Genomic DNA, 14,600 nt, shown 5'->3' on the forward strand with positions numbered 1-14,600 from the left:
GATGGTGGTGAACAGCTGTTTTAAAGACCTGGAGGGTGGAGTGGGATTGAAGAGAGTGAGGGAGTTTGTTCCAGAGGCAGGAGAAAAGAGGAATGAAGGAGTGAAGGTGAGCAGAGAGTCTTGATTTTGGCAGTTTGACCATAAGAGGGTTGCAGGCAGATCTTGTGCGACCTGTAGGAATATTTGCAGGACAGAGCCCAGAGAGAGCTGGGGGGGGGGCAAGGCCAGAGAGGAGTCGGTAGAAGACGGAAAGACCACCAGCCTGCCTGTGGTGAGTGAGTGAGAGGCCCTTGGAGTTAGCTTCATCGCGGGAGATTCCAATGATTCTAAATTCGCGGGAGATCCCCGCACCAGACCAGACTCTGGAAGAGTGCTTTCATTTTGTTGACGGTTTGTTAAATGTAGGACTCACCCTGTTAATATATTATATTTCTCTCTTTAAACTGCTGCTCCATGTCAGACAAACAGTGCCAACACATTTGGGATGAATACTTTATTGAAAATTTATTTAAATGATACTTCCTGATATGATTGATGGTTGATGTATCGAATGATGGCAAACAAGCAGTTTATAGTCTTGACTGTAAACATCTTGAACGCAAACATACCTGTACCTGTCATCGAACTTCAACGTTAAAATGGCGAGCCAGAAGCAGAATCCATGTTGATAATTATTCCATGTTTGAGAAAAGCAATTCCTCAATAAAAACACCCTCTTTGTACAGATGAACCTTGGAAGAAGATCACCATATACCTTTGGAAGACATGGGAGGCCTCTATTTTCAGACATGTGGGGCGAGCGGACCACATGGACCAACCCAGGCACAGTGTAACAACAGTTACCACAACAAGAACATCAGTGTGACGGTACACCACAACGGGTCTCTCCGCGGTGTGCAGATTTGGCGGGTTCCGGCCACCAAGTCATATGAGTAAGATCTCTGTCTTTCGTCGGTCTCTATTTGCCATCATTATCGCTTTCTGATGCTGAGTGGTCAAAAGGAGTTGCTCCATGGGCTAAGATTGTCTTTTTTGGAATTCCTTCGACAGACTTGATTTAATATTTTAAAATTTATTTCACTTTGAGGCACACCTTGATCATGACCCTGAGGGTTATGGTCTTTCAGCACAGAAAAGGCCTATGGGTTAATACCCAATAAAATCCATCAGCACAAAGTGCAGTTCACCAAAATTTGTCGATCATAATTAATTCAAATACAGATGAAGAAATCTGTTTCGTTTATTTAGGAGACAATGGTTGGTGGCTCAAAAAAAGATGAACCAAACATCCCTTTTCTGTTTACATTTTGATCTTGTAGTTGACCATCCATGATCAACCTCTCGCACTTCTATTTATCCTTTATTGTACCACGTGGATCAGTATCTCGGATTGTCTTTTCTTCGACATTCAGGAAACGTGTACAATCATCCGTATATACAGTCACGTGAAAAAGTAAGTACACCCCATGAAATGTTTTTTAATCTTTTTAACATATGTGGACATATCAATATTTGATCTTCATTTAAACATGAACATGATTTAAACATGATCTTCATGAAGTTGGAAAGAGGATTGACGAGAAGAGGAAGAAGTTCAAGGAGTGGCAGAAGGCAAAGGGTACGGGAGCAGAAACAGCAGAGCATGAAAGTTATAAGGCAGCCAGGAAGGCTGCAAAGAAAGAGGTAGCAAAGGCGCAGGAGGCATGTAGGAAAATGTTCGGAGAACGCTTGGATTCGGAAGAGGGTCAGAAAGCAGTATTCAGGATTGCAAAGCAGATAGCGAAAGAGAGGTGTGATGTGATGGGGGTGAGCTGCTTGAAGGATGAAGTGGGACAAATCGTTGTCGACCCAGATGGAATTAAAGGAAGATGGAAAAGATATATGGAAATGCTGTTGAATACAGAGAATGAATGGGATGGCACCATAGAGAGTAACCCAGTTTTAGGACCGGCAGAGAAGATAACTGAGAAGGAAGTTGAGGAAGCGATAAAAGCAATGAAGGGAAGAAAAGCGGGAGGGCCGACGGGAGTTGTGGGAGATATGTTGAAGGCAGCAGGAAGTTGGGGTGTGAAGAGAATGACAGAGATCTGTAATCTGGTGGTGAAAGAAGGCCGCATTCCAGTGAATTGGGAACTGAGTACCCTCGTCCCTCTATACAAGGGGAAAGGTGACCCTCTGGAGTGTGGCTCGTACCGAGCGATAAAGTTATTGGAGCATGGAATGAAGGTATTGGAAAGGGTGTTGGAGAGGAGGATAAGGAAGAAAGTGCAGATCGACGAAATGCAGTTTGGATTTATGCCAGGAAGAGGAACGACAGACGCGCTTTTCATTGTGAGGCAGTTGCAGGAGAAGTACATGGAGAAGAGGAAGAAGTTGTTTCTTGGGTTTGTTGATCTGGAGAAAGCATTCGATCGGGTTCCACGCAAAGTATTGACATGGGCATTGAGGAAGTTAGGAGTGGAGGAATGGTTGATCAGAGTAGTGATGGCAATGTACAAAAGAGCGCGCACAGCTGTAAGGACGAAGGACGGGAACAGTGGTGAGTTTGAGGTGAAGGTGGGAGTGCATCAGGGGTCGGTACTAAGTCCACTACTATTTGTAGCTGTGATGGAGGTGTTGGCTCAGAACGTAAAGGAGGGTTTACCGTGGGAGTTGTTGTATGCAGATGATCTGGTGTTGATTGCGGAAAGTATGGATGGACTGAAGGAAAAGATGAACACGTGGAAGGAATGTATGGAGACAAAAGGTCTGAAGGTGAATATCAGAAAGACGAAGGTGATGGCAAGTGGTAAAGCATGTGGTGAGGTGGAAAGAACTGGGAAGTGGCCCTGTGCTGTGTGCAGGAAGGGTGTTGGAGTGAACTCCATTCAATGTACAATGTGCGCTGAGTGGGTTCATCAAAAATGTAGTGGTCTGAGAGGGTCATTAACCAGTGTGGCAGCTACATTCAAATGTAAGGTGTGCACAGAGGGAGCTGCATATGGAGGAAATGTTGAGTTGGATCTTGGAGACGGCGTGAAGCTGGAAGGTGTGAAAACATTTTGCTACCTCGGAAACATGCTGAATGGAGAAGGTGGATCAGACTCGGCAACGGTTGCTCGAGTGAGATGAGCATGGAAGAAGTTTCGGGAATTGAGTGGCGTGCTGATGATGAGGGGAGTGTCGTTGAAGCTGAAGGGAAAGGTGTATGCTGCATGTGTGAGAAGTGTTATGATTTATGGGAGCGAGACATGGGTAATGAACGTAGAGCAGCAACGAAGGTTGGAAAGGGTGGAAATGCGAATGGTTCGACGGATGTGCGGAGTATCGTTGAGAGAGAGGAAGACAAATGATGAATTGCGAAAGATGATGGGAATAGAGCCTGTGATTGATGCTGTGAAGAGGAACAGGTTGAGATGGTTTGGTCATGTGTTGAGGAAGGATGAAAGTGACTGGTTGAGAAGAGTGATGGAAATGAATGTAGAAGGAAGTAGAAGACGGGGAAGACCGAGAAAGACTTGGCTAAAGATGGTGGAAGAAGAAATGCGGGCAAGGGGGTTAACAAGGAGAGATGCAGAAAATAGGGCAAAATGGAGAAGATTGTCATGGGGACCGCAAGGCTAACCCCCGCTCTAGCAGGGAAAATGGCCTTTAAAATGCATGTTGTTGTTGTTGATGTTGTATTTAAACAGTATCTATAGATAAAGGTGATCTAATTGAACAAAAAACAATGAAAAAATTGACTTTGCAATATTTTTTTTTTTTTTTAATTAACAGAGATGCCATTTCCTTCTGTGGAAAAAAGTAAGTACACCCTTGGCTCTAATAGGTGGTATTGCCCCCTTGACAGAAACAACCTCAAGTAGGCGTTTCTTATAACTCTCTACCAGTCTCTGACATCGACTGGGAGAAATTTTTGCCCACTCCTCCATGCAGAATTCTTTCAGCTGTGCGATGTTTGAGGGGTTTCTTGCATGCACAGCTCGTTTCAGATCCCCCCCACAACATCTCGATGGGATTTAGATCCGGGCTTTGACTTGGCCATTCCAGAACTCCATTTCTTTCTTTTCAGCCATTCCTTGGTGGATTTACTGGTATGTTTAGGGTCATTGTCATGTTGCAAGGTCCACCTTCGGTTGAGCTTCAACTTGCTGACCGATGGCCTCACATTATCCTCAAGCACCCTCTGGTACAATGAAGAATTCATAGTGGATTATATGATGGTGAGCTGCCCAGGCCCTGATGCAACAAAGCTGCCCCAAACCATAATATTTCCACCACCATGCTTTACAGTTGGTATCAGGTTCTTGTGGTCAAATGCTGTCTTTGGTTTTCGCCAAACATGTCTTGTGGTACTGTGGCCAAATAGCTCTACCTTTGACTCATCTGTCCAGAGCACATTGTTCCAGAAGTGCTGGTCTTTGCCTAGGTGTTCATTGGCAAACTTTAGTCTTGCCCTGATGTTCTTTCTGGACAGCAAAGGTTTCCTCCTGGCACACCTCCCATGTAGATCAAATTTGTGCAGCCTCTTTCTAATGGTAGACTCGTGCACTTTGACATTAACAGTGGCAAGAGCTACCTGTAGGTCCCGTGATGACATTCTGGGGTTCTTAGAGACTTCTTTCAGCATCTTGTGGTCTGCTCTCGGGCTGAACTTGCTGGGGCGGCCTGGCCTGAACAAGTTGGCAGTTGTTTGGAATCTTCTCCATTTGTAGATGATCTTCCGGACAGTCGAATGATTGATTTCAAATTGTTTGGAGATCTTTTTAAATCCCTTCCCAGACTCGTAGGCATCTATAACCTTTTTTCTGAAGGCCTCAGAGAGCTCTTTTGATCTAGGCATGGTGACGCCGCACACTTCAACAACAAAGAGCAAACCAAACTAAATGTCTAAAGTTTAAATAAGACAGGTTCCTCCAAGATCCTCTCTGACGATGTTCTAATCATTTGCACCTGAGCTGGTGCACCTGATTCTAATTTTAGGTATTTGAAGTAGTGATAAATGTAGGGGTGCATTTACTTTTTCCACATGCGAAATTTGCATTTATGTTTATTTAAATTATACAATGGACTACAATATGTAAATGTTTCATGATATTTGTTATATTATATCACTTTTATCTATCTTTATCAATATCTATCAAATTTATCAATATTATATCACTTCTGCTTCCGGTCCGGTATGAAGAGGACGCAGGCGTCACATGCTCGCCGCTTCTTCGACCGGGCCACTGTCAGTTGCTTGCTTTTTTGGTGGTCGTGCGGATTTATTGGCCATTGAGTCTACCCTCTGCGTAGCCCCGGCTCTGCTCCCTGCTTCGCCTGCCCTGCTCCCTGCTTCGCCTGCCCTGCTCCTTCGCCTGCTCGCTGTTTCCTCGGGCATGCTCTCGTGGGTTGTGGCCATCGCAGCGGTTTGGTGGCGCTTTTCCACCGTGATCTAGATTTGTAGCGGCGGCGGTCGATTGCCGCTGCATTTGCCGCTTTGCCGTGATCAACCTTGGCCTCATGATCGTCTCTTTGCTCCTGCCTGCCCTCTGCTTGGTCCCGGCTCTGCTCCTGGCTTCACCTACCTGGCTCCTTCGTTTCCTCGGGCCCGCTCCCGTGGGTTGGGACCATTGTTTCACCTCCTCAACCTTGGCCTCATCTCGTCTCTCCGCTCCTGCCTGACATGGCTCTGCGGTACTCCGCCGCAAGGCTCCTTCTGCTCAATACCCGCTCCACCCCATCATGCATCTCTGCCATCAAATCAAATGGACTCCTCCGACGACCCAGGTACATTCACCGTGGCTCCGGTCGTAAGTTTGTATATTTGCAATCAGGTCACTCCATCCCCGTCCTCTGGTCGGCTCAGCGCACTCTCACTCTTCGTCCCAGCGCACCTGGTCACAGCAACGCACACAATCGCACCTCCTGCCTACGAACCCTGGCTAAATCACCTGAATTCATCCCTGCTGTTCAAAACAACATCAAGCTCACCCTGTTCAACGCCCGGTCCCTCAACAACAAATGCCTCATCCTGAACGAATACATCCTGGATAACAAACTGGACTTTCTCTGTCTCACCGAAACCTGGCAACAACCTCTGGACTACTACACACTCAACCTCACCACACCCAATGGATATTCCTACGTCAATAAACCACGCTCGGGGGGCCGAGGTGGTGGAATTACCGTTATCCACCGTCAAGACATCAGGACCAGCCTCATCTCCATCTCATCTGCTCCATCATTTGAACACCTGGCTTTTAAACTCTCTGGTCGCACGCAGTCAGTCATGGCTGTCGTCTACTGCCCTCCCAAACCGCACCCATCATTCCTGTCTGACTTCTCCTACTTTCTGACCCAGCTATGTTCCCTCTCCCCCTCAATCCTCCTCCTTGGTGATTTCAATATCCACATGGACTCCACTGACTCCACAATAACCACTGACTTCACTGATTTACTCACCTGCTTTAACCTCACTCAACATGTCGACTTTCCTACCCATATCCGTGGTCACATTTTGGACCTTGTCTGCTCCACTGGATTAAATTTGCACCATCTCTCTGGCTCCGACCTCACCCTCTCTGACCACTTAGCTATCACTATGACCATCAACATCCCCACCCCAACACCAAGACATTATCGCACTATCAACTTCCCTAAGCTAAATGCTCTTTCACCTACCTCATTCTCATCCACCCTCTCTGAAAAAATGTCCACTTCTCCCTTCGTTGACCTCCACACCCCTTCCGACCTCACTGACTACTACAACCACACTCTCTCCTCCTGCCTTGACCAGCTTGCGCCTGTAAAAACCAAAACAGTTTCTTTCACCCATTCTGCTCCCTGGTTTACCCCTGAACTCCGCCTGATGAAAACTCGTGCTCGCCAACTTGAAAGACTCCGCAATAAAACAGGTCTCACAGTTCACTCCCAAGCCTACAAGGACCACCTACAACACTTCAAAGATGCCCTCTCCCACGCCTGCTCCGCCTACTATTCTCAAATTATCCACTCTGGCTCCGGAAACCCAAAAGCACTCATCTCGACAATGAACAAACTCCTCCGCCCCCTGAACACCACCACCCAGTCATTCACAGTAGACGACTGCATCTCCTTCCTCTCTTTCTTCCAACGCAAAATTGACAACATCTACAACAGCTTGACCACCGCCGCACCCGCTCCCCCTCCAACCACCTGCCCCCCCTTGTCCTGCCATCCCCTGTCTCGGTTCTCCCCAATCTCCCCTACTGACCTCTCTGAACTCCTCATAGGAATGAAAACTGCCACCTGCACTCTTGACCCCATCCCCTCCAGCTTTGTCAAGGCCTCCCTCCCTGCTCTCTCTCCACTTATCGTTGCAACAATAAACTCCTCCCTGTCTACAGGCATCGTCCCACCTTCCCTCAAAATTGCTGCTGTTACCCCCATTCTAAAAAAAACCTGGTCTAAACCCTGCCACCCTAAACAACTTCAGACCCATCTCCAACCTACCCTTTCTGTCAAAAGTTTTGGAACGCGCTGTAGCCACTCAACTCAAACATCACCTTTCTGCCAATAACCTGTATGAAACATTCCAATCCGGATTCCACTCCAACCACAGTACTGAAACTGCTCTCCTCAAAATCACCAACGACCTTCTCCTCTCCTCTGACGCTGGCAACCTCAACATTCTCGTCCTCCTCGACCTCAGTGCTGCCTTTGACACCATCGACCACACCATCCTCCTCACCCGACTTGAATCCACCTTTAACGTTACTGGCACTGCCCTCTCTTGGATTAAATCATACCTCTCTGACAGACGCCAGTTCATCTCCATCAATAACTGCAAATCCCCCACTGCTCCCCTCCCCCAAGGTGTCCCCCAAGGTTCAGTTCTTGGCCCCCTCCTCTTCATCCTTTACCTGTCCCCCCTCGGTCACTTAATCCGCCGTCATGGTCTCCAATTCCACTGCTTCGCCGATGACATCCAGCTTTTCATCTCCACCAAGTCCATCTCCACCGACACCCACTCTATCCTGACAAACTGCATCACTGAAATAAAATCCTGGCTTCAAATCAACTCCCTCAAGCTTAACTGTGATAAATCTGAAATAATCATCATTGGCCCAAAAACGCTCACAAAATCCACCCATAACTTTGCCCTCAACATCGACGGTATCCCAGTATCCACCTCCCCTCACATCCGGAATCTTGGCGTCATCTTTGACCAAACCCTCTCCTTCGACAAATACACTAAACAGATCACAAAGTCAGCCTTCTTTCACCTGAAAAACATTGCCCGTCTCCGCTCATCCCTCTCCTCCACGGCTGCAGAAACCCTCATCCACGCCTTCATCACCTCCCGTCTGGACTACTGCAATAGCCTCCTCTATGGTTCACCCTCAATAATCACCAATAAACTCCAATACATTCAGAACTCCGCTGCCCGTCTACTCACCCATTCCCGGACCCGTGACCACATCACCCCCGTCCTTTACAAGCTTCACTGGCTCCCCATCCCCCAGAGAATGCAGTACAAAATCCTCCTCTTGACATACAAAGCCCTCCATAACCTGGCCCCATCCTACCTGGCTGACCTCCTCTCCAGACACACTCCCACCCACAACCTCCGCTCTGCTGGTACCAACCTCCTGACCCCCTCCATCCGGACCAAATTCAGATCCTGGGGGGACAGGGCCTTCTCCATCGCTGCTCCCACCCTCTGGAACTCACTACCTCACACCATCAGAGACTCTTCCTCACTCACCACATTCAAAACATCACTAAAGACCCACCTGTTCAACACTGCATTCAACATTCAACCCACAGCATTTAACCCCTGACTATCTCTTCTCCTTCTCCCTCCTTTTGCTTTAAGTATTTCCCTATTGATTCTTGTCTTTTTGCAATTGTTGTTTTCATGTATTGTTATGCATTATGTTTTCCACTCTGACAAAGCGCCTTTGGGCTTCTTGAAAAGCGCTATATAAAATAAATGAATTATTATTATTATTAATATTGTTGAAATGAAGATCAAATAGCTGTATGTTGAAATATGTTGAAAAAGTCAAAACTTTACATGGGGTGTACTTACTTTTTCACGTGACTGTAAGCCGAGCAGTGTACCATGTAGCAGTGTACCATGCAGCAGTGTAGCAGTGCAGTATGTAGACTAGTTTACCATGTAACGGTGTATTAACTTGGTATATGCATACAGAGTTACATTTATGAATCAGTTGAGTGAACAACTGTTTTGTGAGTGTTTTGTTTCAATGACTGATCTGTGTGTCACATGTTTACATACAATAAGCAGGCAAGAAAGTTTTCTTGAGTCACTGTAAACATTTTCCAGGAAGCATTTGAATTGACATGGATGTTATTCGGTGCAGGATCATAGCATATGGAGCAGCCGGAGGTCAAGGTGGCAGGAGCAGCAGTCATCGGCACTACGGTGCCATGATATGGGCCAGGTTTTGGCTCGTCGAAGGTGAATTGCTTTACATTTTAGTTGGACAGCAAGGAGCAGATGCATGTCCAGGGGTGAGCTACGTGCACTCACATGTACCTGCTACATCCATCACATTTTGGTGATTTGGGTTTTTGTTTACATATTTGCATGTTCCAAAAACAATTGTAAGGCACCACCTTTCCAAAAGATGCAAAAGTGGAATTTTGATTTAAAGGTATTTTTTGGTTTTAGACTCTCATTTCACCAATACGTTGTTTTCGAACCTGGAGGCACTTCGAAAGAACATGAAAGGGATTTCCTTATGAAATGGATCGATCAAGGCAGGCATGACCTGTTTGTATGACCCAGTAGACTCAGCACCAACGGTTAACGTGTATACAATGTGAATAAGCACAGGTCACGTGCCCCCATATTAAACTTTTCAATGCACTCTCTCATGACCTGACCTGGGGTTTCAAACGACTTATGAATAAATGAGGATTCTGAAAATGGAAAAGTTGCTTTTCTAATGACCCCATGTAAATGTATCAATTTTACCAAAATAAACTTCATTTTATGTGTGAAAAGTGCATCTTTGATACCTCACGAGTCTTTCGAAGTGCCATCATCTCTGCCTCACACATTCTTACAAAATGACAATTTCTAATCTGTCCAGAGGCATTTTGGAAGTGAAGATGATGAGTAGCTGTTGACACTGTGGTCAAGGACAGGAATAAGGGACTTTCCAAATGACGTATGAATGCTAAACGAGGCAGATTGAGCATGCGCTGTGTGTGTTTTAACACTGACGTTGTTAACTTTTAACCTGTTGTTCCTCGCGCGGAATCTGTAATTCAAATAAATCGCCTTTTAAACATAATTTTCAGCATTTGCACGAAAGAGTGGTGTTACGGCCTGCAGCACACCAAGCCAAGCATGTGAGCAAACAGGCTTTATTTATGGGCTAGGTATAACAATTGGAAATATATTCATTATTGGGTAAAATGCCAGGGGCGTAGAAAAGGCCCCCTTATATAAGGGTATGTGCCATGTGGCAACGTATAGAAAAGAAGGGACATTCCATAGGTTGTAGAAAATGCCAAATACAAAATAAGGGGCATTCAAAAAATATTGCATGCATGCTGGACTACCCTTGTGTTCTTAGGAGGAACCAAGTAATGCTCTAGAAAAGTTAATATAAAGGGGCACCAATTTAATTCATACAGCTGTATGAAGAAGTAAATATTTTATTTGCCAGATGTAGGGACACAGCCTTTTGTCTTAGGTCTCTTAGTACAGGATCTGCTTGCTGGCCCTTAACTAGTGAAGAACCATTCAACACGGGCACACAAGAAACCCCATTCCCTATCTCTTCATCACTCGTTAAATCATTGAAAAATGTCTCCACCAACCACACACACCAGAATCTGGTACCTTTTCCAACTCTATGTCAGTCTGCTTCCCTTTCTGTGTTTGGGATCTCGTCACTACCCAAGCAGGGAAAATACCAGGGAACTCCTCTTGCAAACCCTCAGTTTCTTGCTGAACTATAAGATATAATGAAACCACTGGGGAAACACAAACTACTGTATATCCCCAGCCAAATCATTTCCCAACATGAAACCAACACCCTCAATGGGGAGGGTGGGGACTATCAGGGGACCGGGACATAACTACCTGCAATGCCATGCATTAATGCACTCTCTTTCACCGAACTACTCGCTTTCACCGGTAAGATATTAGACAACATCAATGACTGGGCTGCCCCAGTATCCCTCAGAATAACGACGGACTTAGCTTCCCTGTCCCAGGACACTTGGCCCTTTGACACAAAGGTTTTATAATGGTCCAGTACAGGGCTCATAAGGTCAGCAGTGTCCTCAGCCTTAACTGACAGAGCACGATCGTTGGGGCTGTCCACTTTGGTTTTAACCAATGCGATAGGTCTAGCGGAGTCTCCCTGCTTCTCCTCCCTTTGCAATTTCAAACAGTTCGATTTCAGATGTCCTTTCTGTTTGCAGTAATAACATGTTAGGGTTGTTCCCCTGCGAGATGCCTTATTGTCTATCCGGAGACGGCCGCACTGATGGACCCTATGGTCTTTCCACTCCTCCTCTGACTGGTTCTCACTAACCACCTTCTTGTTATACCATGTACCGTAACGAGGAGCACCAATGCTTCTCTTATGGATAAGTTCATCATCAACTGCACTAACTGCAGCTCTTTTCAACTCACCAACCTTATGATCAGTAAGGTGTGCCCTAATGTCCCAGGGGATACTGTTCTTAAATTCCTCTATCAACATAACCTCCATTCTCCCTTAGATTACCCTAGTTCCTATCCACTTCAAAGAATGATACCACTGATCAAAACTAATTTCCTTCTCCCTCGCAAATTCAACAGATGTCTGCCCCGCCTGTCTTTTTAAGGTTCAGAACGTCTGTCTATAGGCTTCCGGAACTTGCTCATAGGCTGACAACACAGCCCCTTTTACGGACTCATAATCTTCAGACTGATCCTCCGACATAGGAACACACGTCCTGTGCCCTCCCTACGAACACACTTTGTAGTCGCAGGGTGGCCACTGAAGACGTTTGGCTATCTTTTCAAAAGACAGAGAAATTTTTTTTCCACTTCCTCATCGTTAAACTTGGGAACAAGCCTAGTGTTCTAAGCCACATCAAAGGAACGGGGGAGGGGAGGGGGGAAATTATTTGGACCCCCCAACCTGAATCGACGGAAACAGGTCTGGTCTGTCCCATCTGAATTTCTAATTTTCTTAACTCAAACTCTTTGCTTATCTTCTTTTTTTCTTTCCCTTTCTTCTTTTTCTCTTTCAAACTCTTTGGTTTTCTTTGTCTTCTAACTTTAGTCTGAGCTGTCTTTCTTCTGATTCTATCCTGGCTAATTCCAAGGCTTCACTACACTCCTCAACTGTACCCACGGTTCTAAACCCAGGTAACTGACAATTACAGAAACTATCTCTGACTTTCTCATACTGGATGTCACACTAGCCCCAATATGATCAGCTATAGCTCGTAACTCTACCTTACGTAACAGTTGTACATCTTGTACTGATAGCTCCTTTTTCTCCATAAATTCCTTCACGTCAAAATCCATTTCCTCAGCCATGGTGTACAACAACAGTAAATATAGTAGCAACAGCACTGTAAACAAAACATCAAATTACCTTACCAATGAGAAAAGCCATAATGAAAATCCAAGACAGGTATGATACAATTCAGATCCCGGACAAGCCCCCAATTTGTTACAGCTGGCGGCACACCAGGCCAAGCATGTGAGCAAACCCCCGCTAATTCACCCCAGATCCACCTTGTTTGAAATTCCAACTTCTTTCCTGGAAGTCCTGGCAGTGTCCATATGTTTTATACCTCTCCCACCGCCCCCTTCCCACGCCCCCCCCCCCCCAAAGCCCTCGCCCTCTCTCAGATCTCTCGATGTCTCCATGTCTCTCGGTCCCTGCTCTCAAATGTTGTGTTTGTGTCCTTCCCCCTCTCTCCCCATCTTGTCTACCGCTCCCTATGTTATATGTTTTATGTGTCGGTTTGTCTTTCTGTGTGATTAATGTTCGCTCTTTCACGAGCCTCGATCTTGTATACAAAAAAAAAAACAAAAAAAAAAAAAAAAAACCGACGTTATTTGTGGGTTATAACAATCGGAAATATATTCGTATTCATATGGAGGAGTAAGTTTTATGAAATATGATTTATTATTGTAAACTTGAAAAATTTCCGTCTTCGGACTTCCTTGTCCAGTGTTTAATGATTTCAATAAACCGAAATGAATGAATGAAGAAAAGTTCTCCAAATCTTTCGTTGTGCAGAGGCACACGCCTTTCCTTATGGTTACGTATCCAAGTATTTTCAGCTTCTCATGGAAGCTTCCTAAGCCATTTAATATTGCAATCCTTAACTGGCACGCATGGGAAACGTCCGGCCGCCACCACTGTCCCAATGGACTTCGTTGTTAGAGGTTTCTGTGCATGCGTGTGAGCATTCTGGAGCAGATATTAAACATTCTGGGACACTTTATAAAAACACAGCACACATTGGTGAAGCTCCTTAAGTTTGACGTATCACAATTAGATTTGTTGTCGAACGAAGATTGTGTGAGTCGCACAAAGTATCAAATTTGTACGACAAACAAATGGCCTTCTCTTACTGTGTGCCAACTGTTATATTCATGGAATTGTGAATTTGAATCCCAGAGTGATAATGGGAATTTGAGCTGCAGTGATCGTTATTGACTGCAGAATGGTCCAACACAGAAACCGCTTTTCTTGGCAGGTAAACGAGCAGACAAAGGCCGTGTGTCTGGGTGAGTCTGTGGTAATTGAAGAGGAATACAAGAAACATGGTGAGGTGTATAAATGGTCTGGTGGAGGTGGAGGTGGAGGTGGCGCATCTTACGTTTTTAAGGTAAAAGCACCTACATTGCTTTTTAAGTCTGACTCTTTTTGGGGTTTTTTCAGTTTCAGGTAGATTTGTCAACATGATTCATGTAACAAGACCAAATGTACATGTATGCTGTACAGTGAACATGATATAGGGATAAAGTAGGAAAAGGTAGTGATGATGAATACCATATACTGTATATTATTGTGAAACCACAGCTTTGTCACAGAAAATATGGTCCACTTATACACAGAGACACGAGAGATTCTCTGATGGGAGCAGGACAGAGATTAAGTGGGACATGATGGTCTTTATTTGATTATTAAAACAGCTCAGATAACGAGGTTTACATCATGTAATGTAATGTACCGTTGAGTCGGTGAAGAAACGTTGAGTCGCGCGATACAACCAGATAGTCAGGTTCACCATGTCAATAAATTATATTTCGTTCAAAATCATGGTAGATTAGCAAACCTATACATTTTTGGAAAGGTCATAGCATAAGGAAACTAAAAATCAATGTTTACATTTGGAGAGATACCTGTATGGCGGCCATTTTGGATTTTCAAAATGGCCACTGTAAAATACATATTTTGTTCTATTTCTGCCTCTAATTACCCTAAAAAGTTTTAAAATATACTAAACCTATATTTTCAGGGACAAGAAATCCAATGAAAGTATCAAATTAGTGCTATGGGGAATGGTAAGACACGAATCAAAGGTTTTAAATTGCAAAATACTGTCTTTATATTCGCGATAAGTTGCATAATCAAATACATGTTATCATTTTGTAC

At 44.9% G+C, this 14,600-nt stretch overlaps 2 protein-coding genes across 2 annotated transcripts in view; one reads left to right on the plus strand and one right to left on the minus strand.

The window, feature by feature from the left end:
- LOC144893586 (uncharacterized) overlaps positions 1-14,600 on the minus strand; it is an 896,812-nt gene that overhangs the window by 522,493 nt on the left and 359,719 nt on the right. The gene's annotated exons all lie outside the window — the stretch shown is intronic.
- LOC137416992 (ALK tyrosine kinase receptor) overlaps positions 766-14,600 on the plus strand; it is a 114,713-nt gene continuing 100,878 nt past the window's right edge. Inside the window, exons 1-3 of the mRNA XM_078785070.1 lie at positions 766-932; positions 9,333-9,483; positions 13,699-13,836. Coding sequence (XP_078641196.1) covers positions 766-932; positions 9,333-9,483; positions 13,699-13,836 — 456 coding nt within the window. The remainder of the gene's footprint in view (positions 933-9,332; positions 9,484-13,698; positions 13,837-14,600) is intronic.

The sequence above is a fragment of the Myxine glutinosa genome, chromosome 9 (assembly GCF_964187855.1).
Source record: "Myxine glutinosa chromosome 9, kmMyxGlut1.1, whole genome shotgun sequence".
NCBI lineage: Eukaryota > Metazoa > Chordata > Myxini > Myxiniformes > Myxinidae > Myxine > Myxine glutinosa.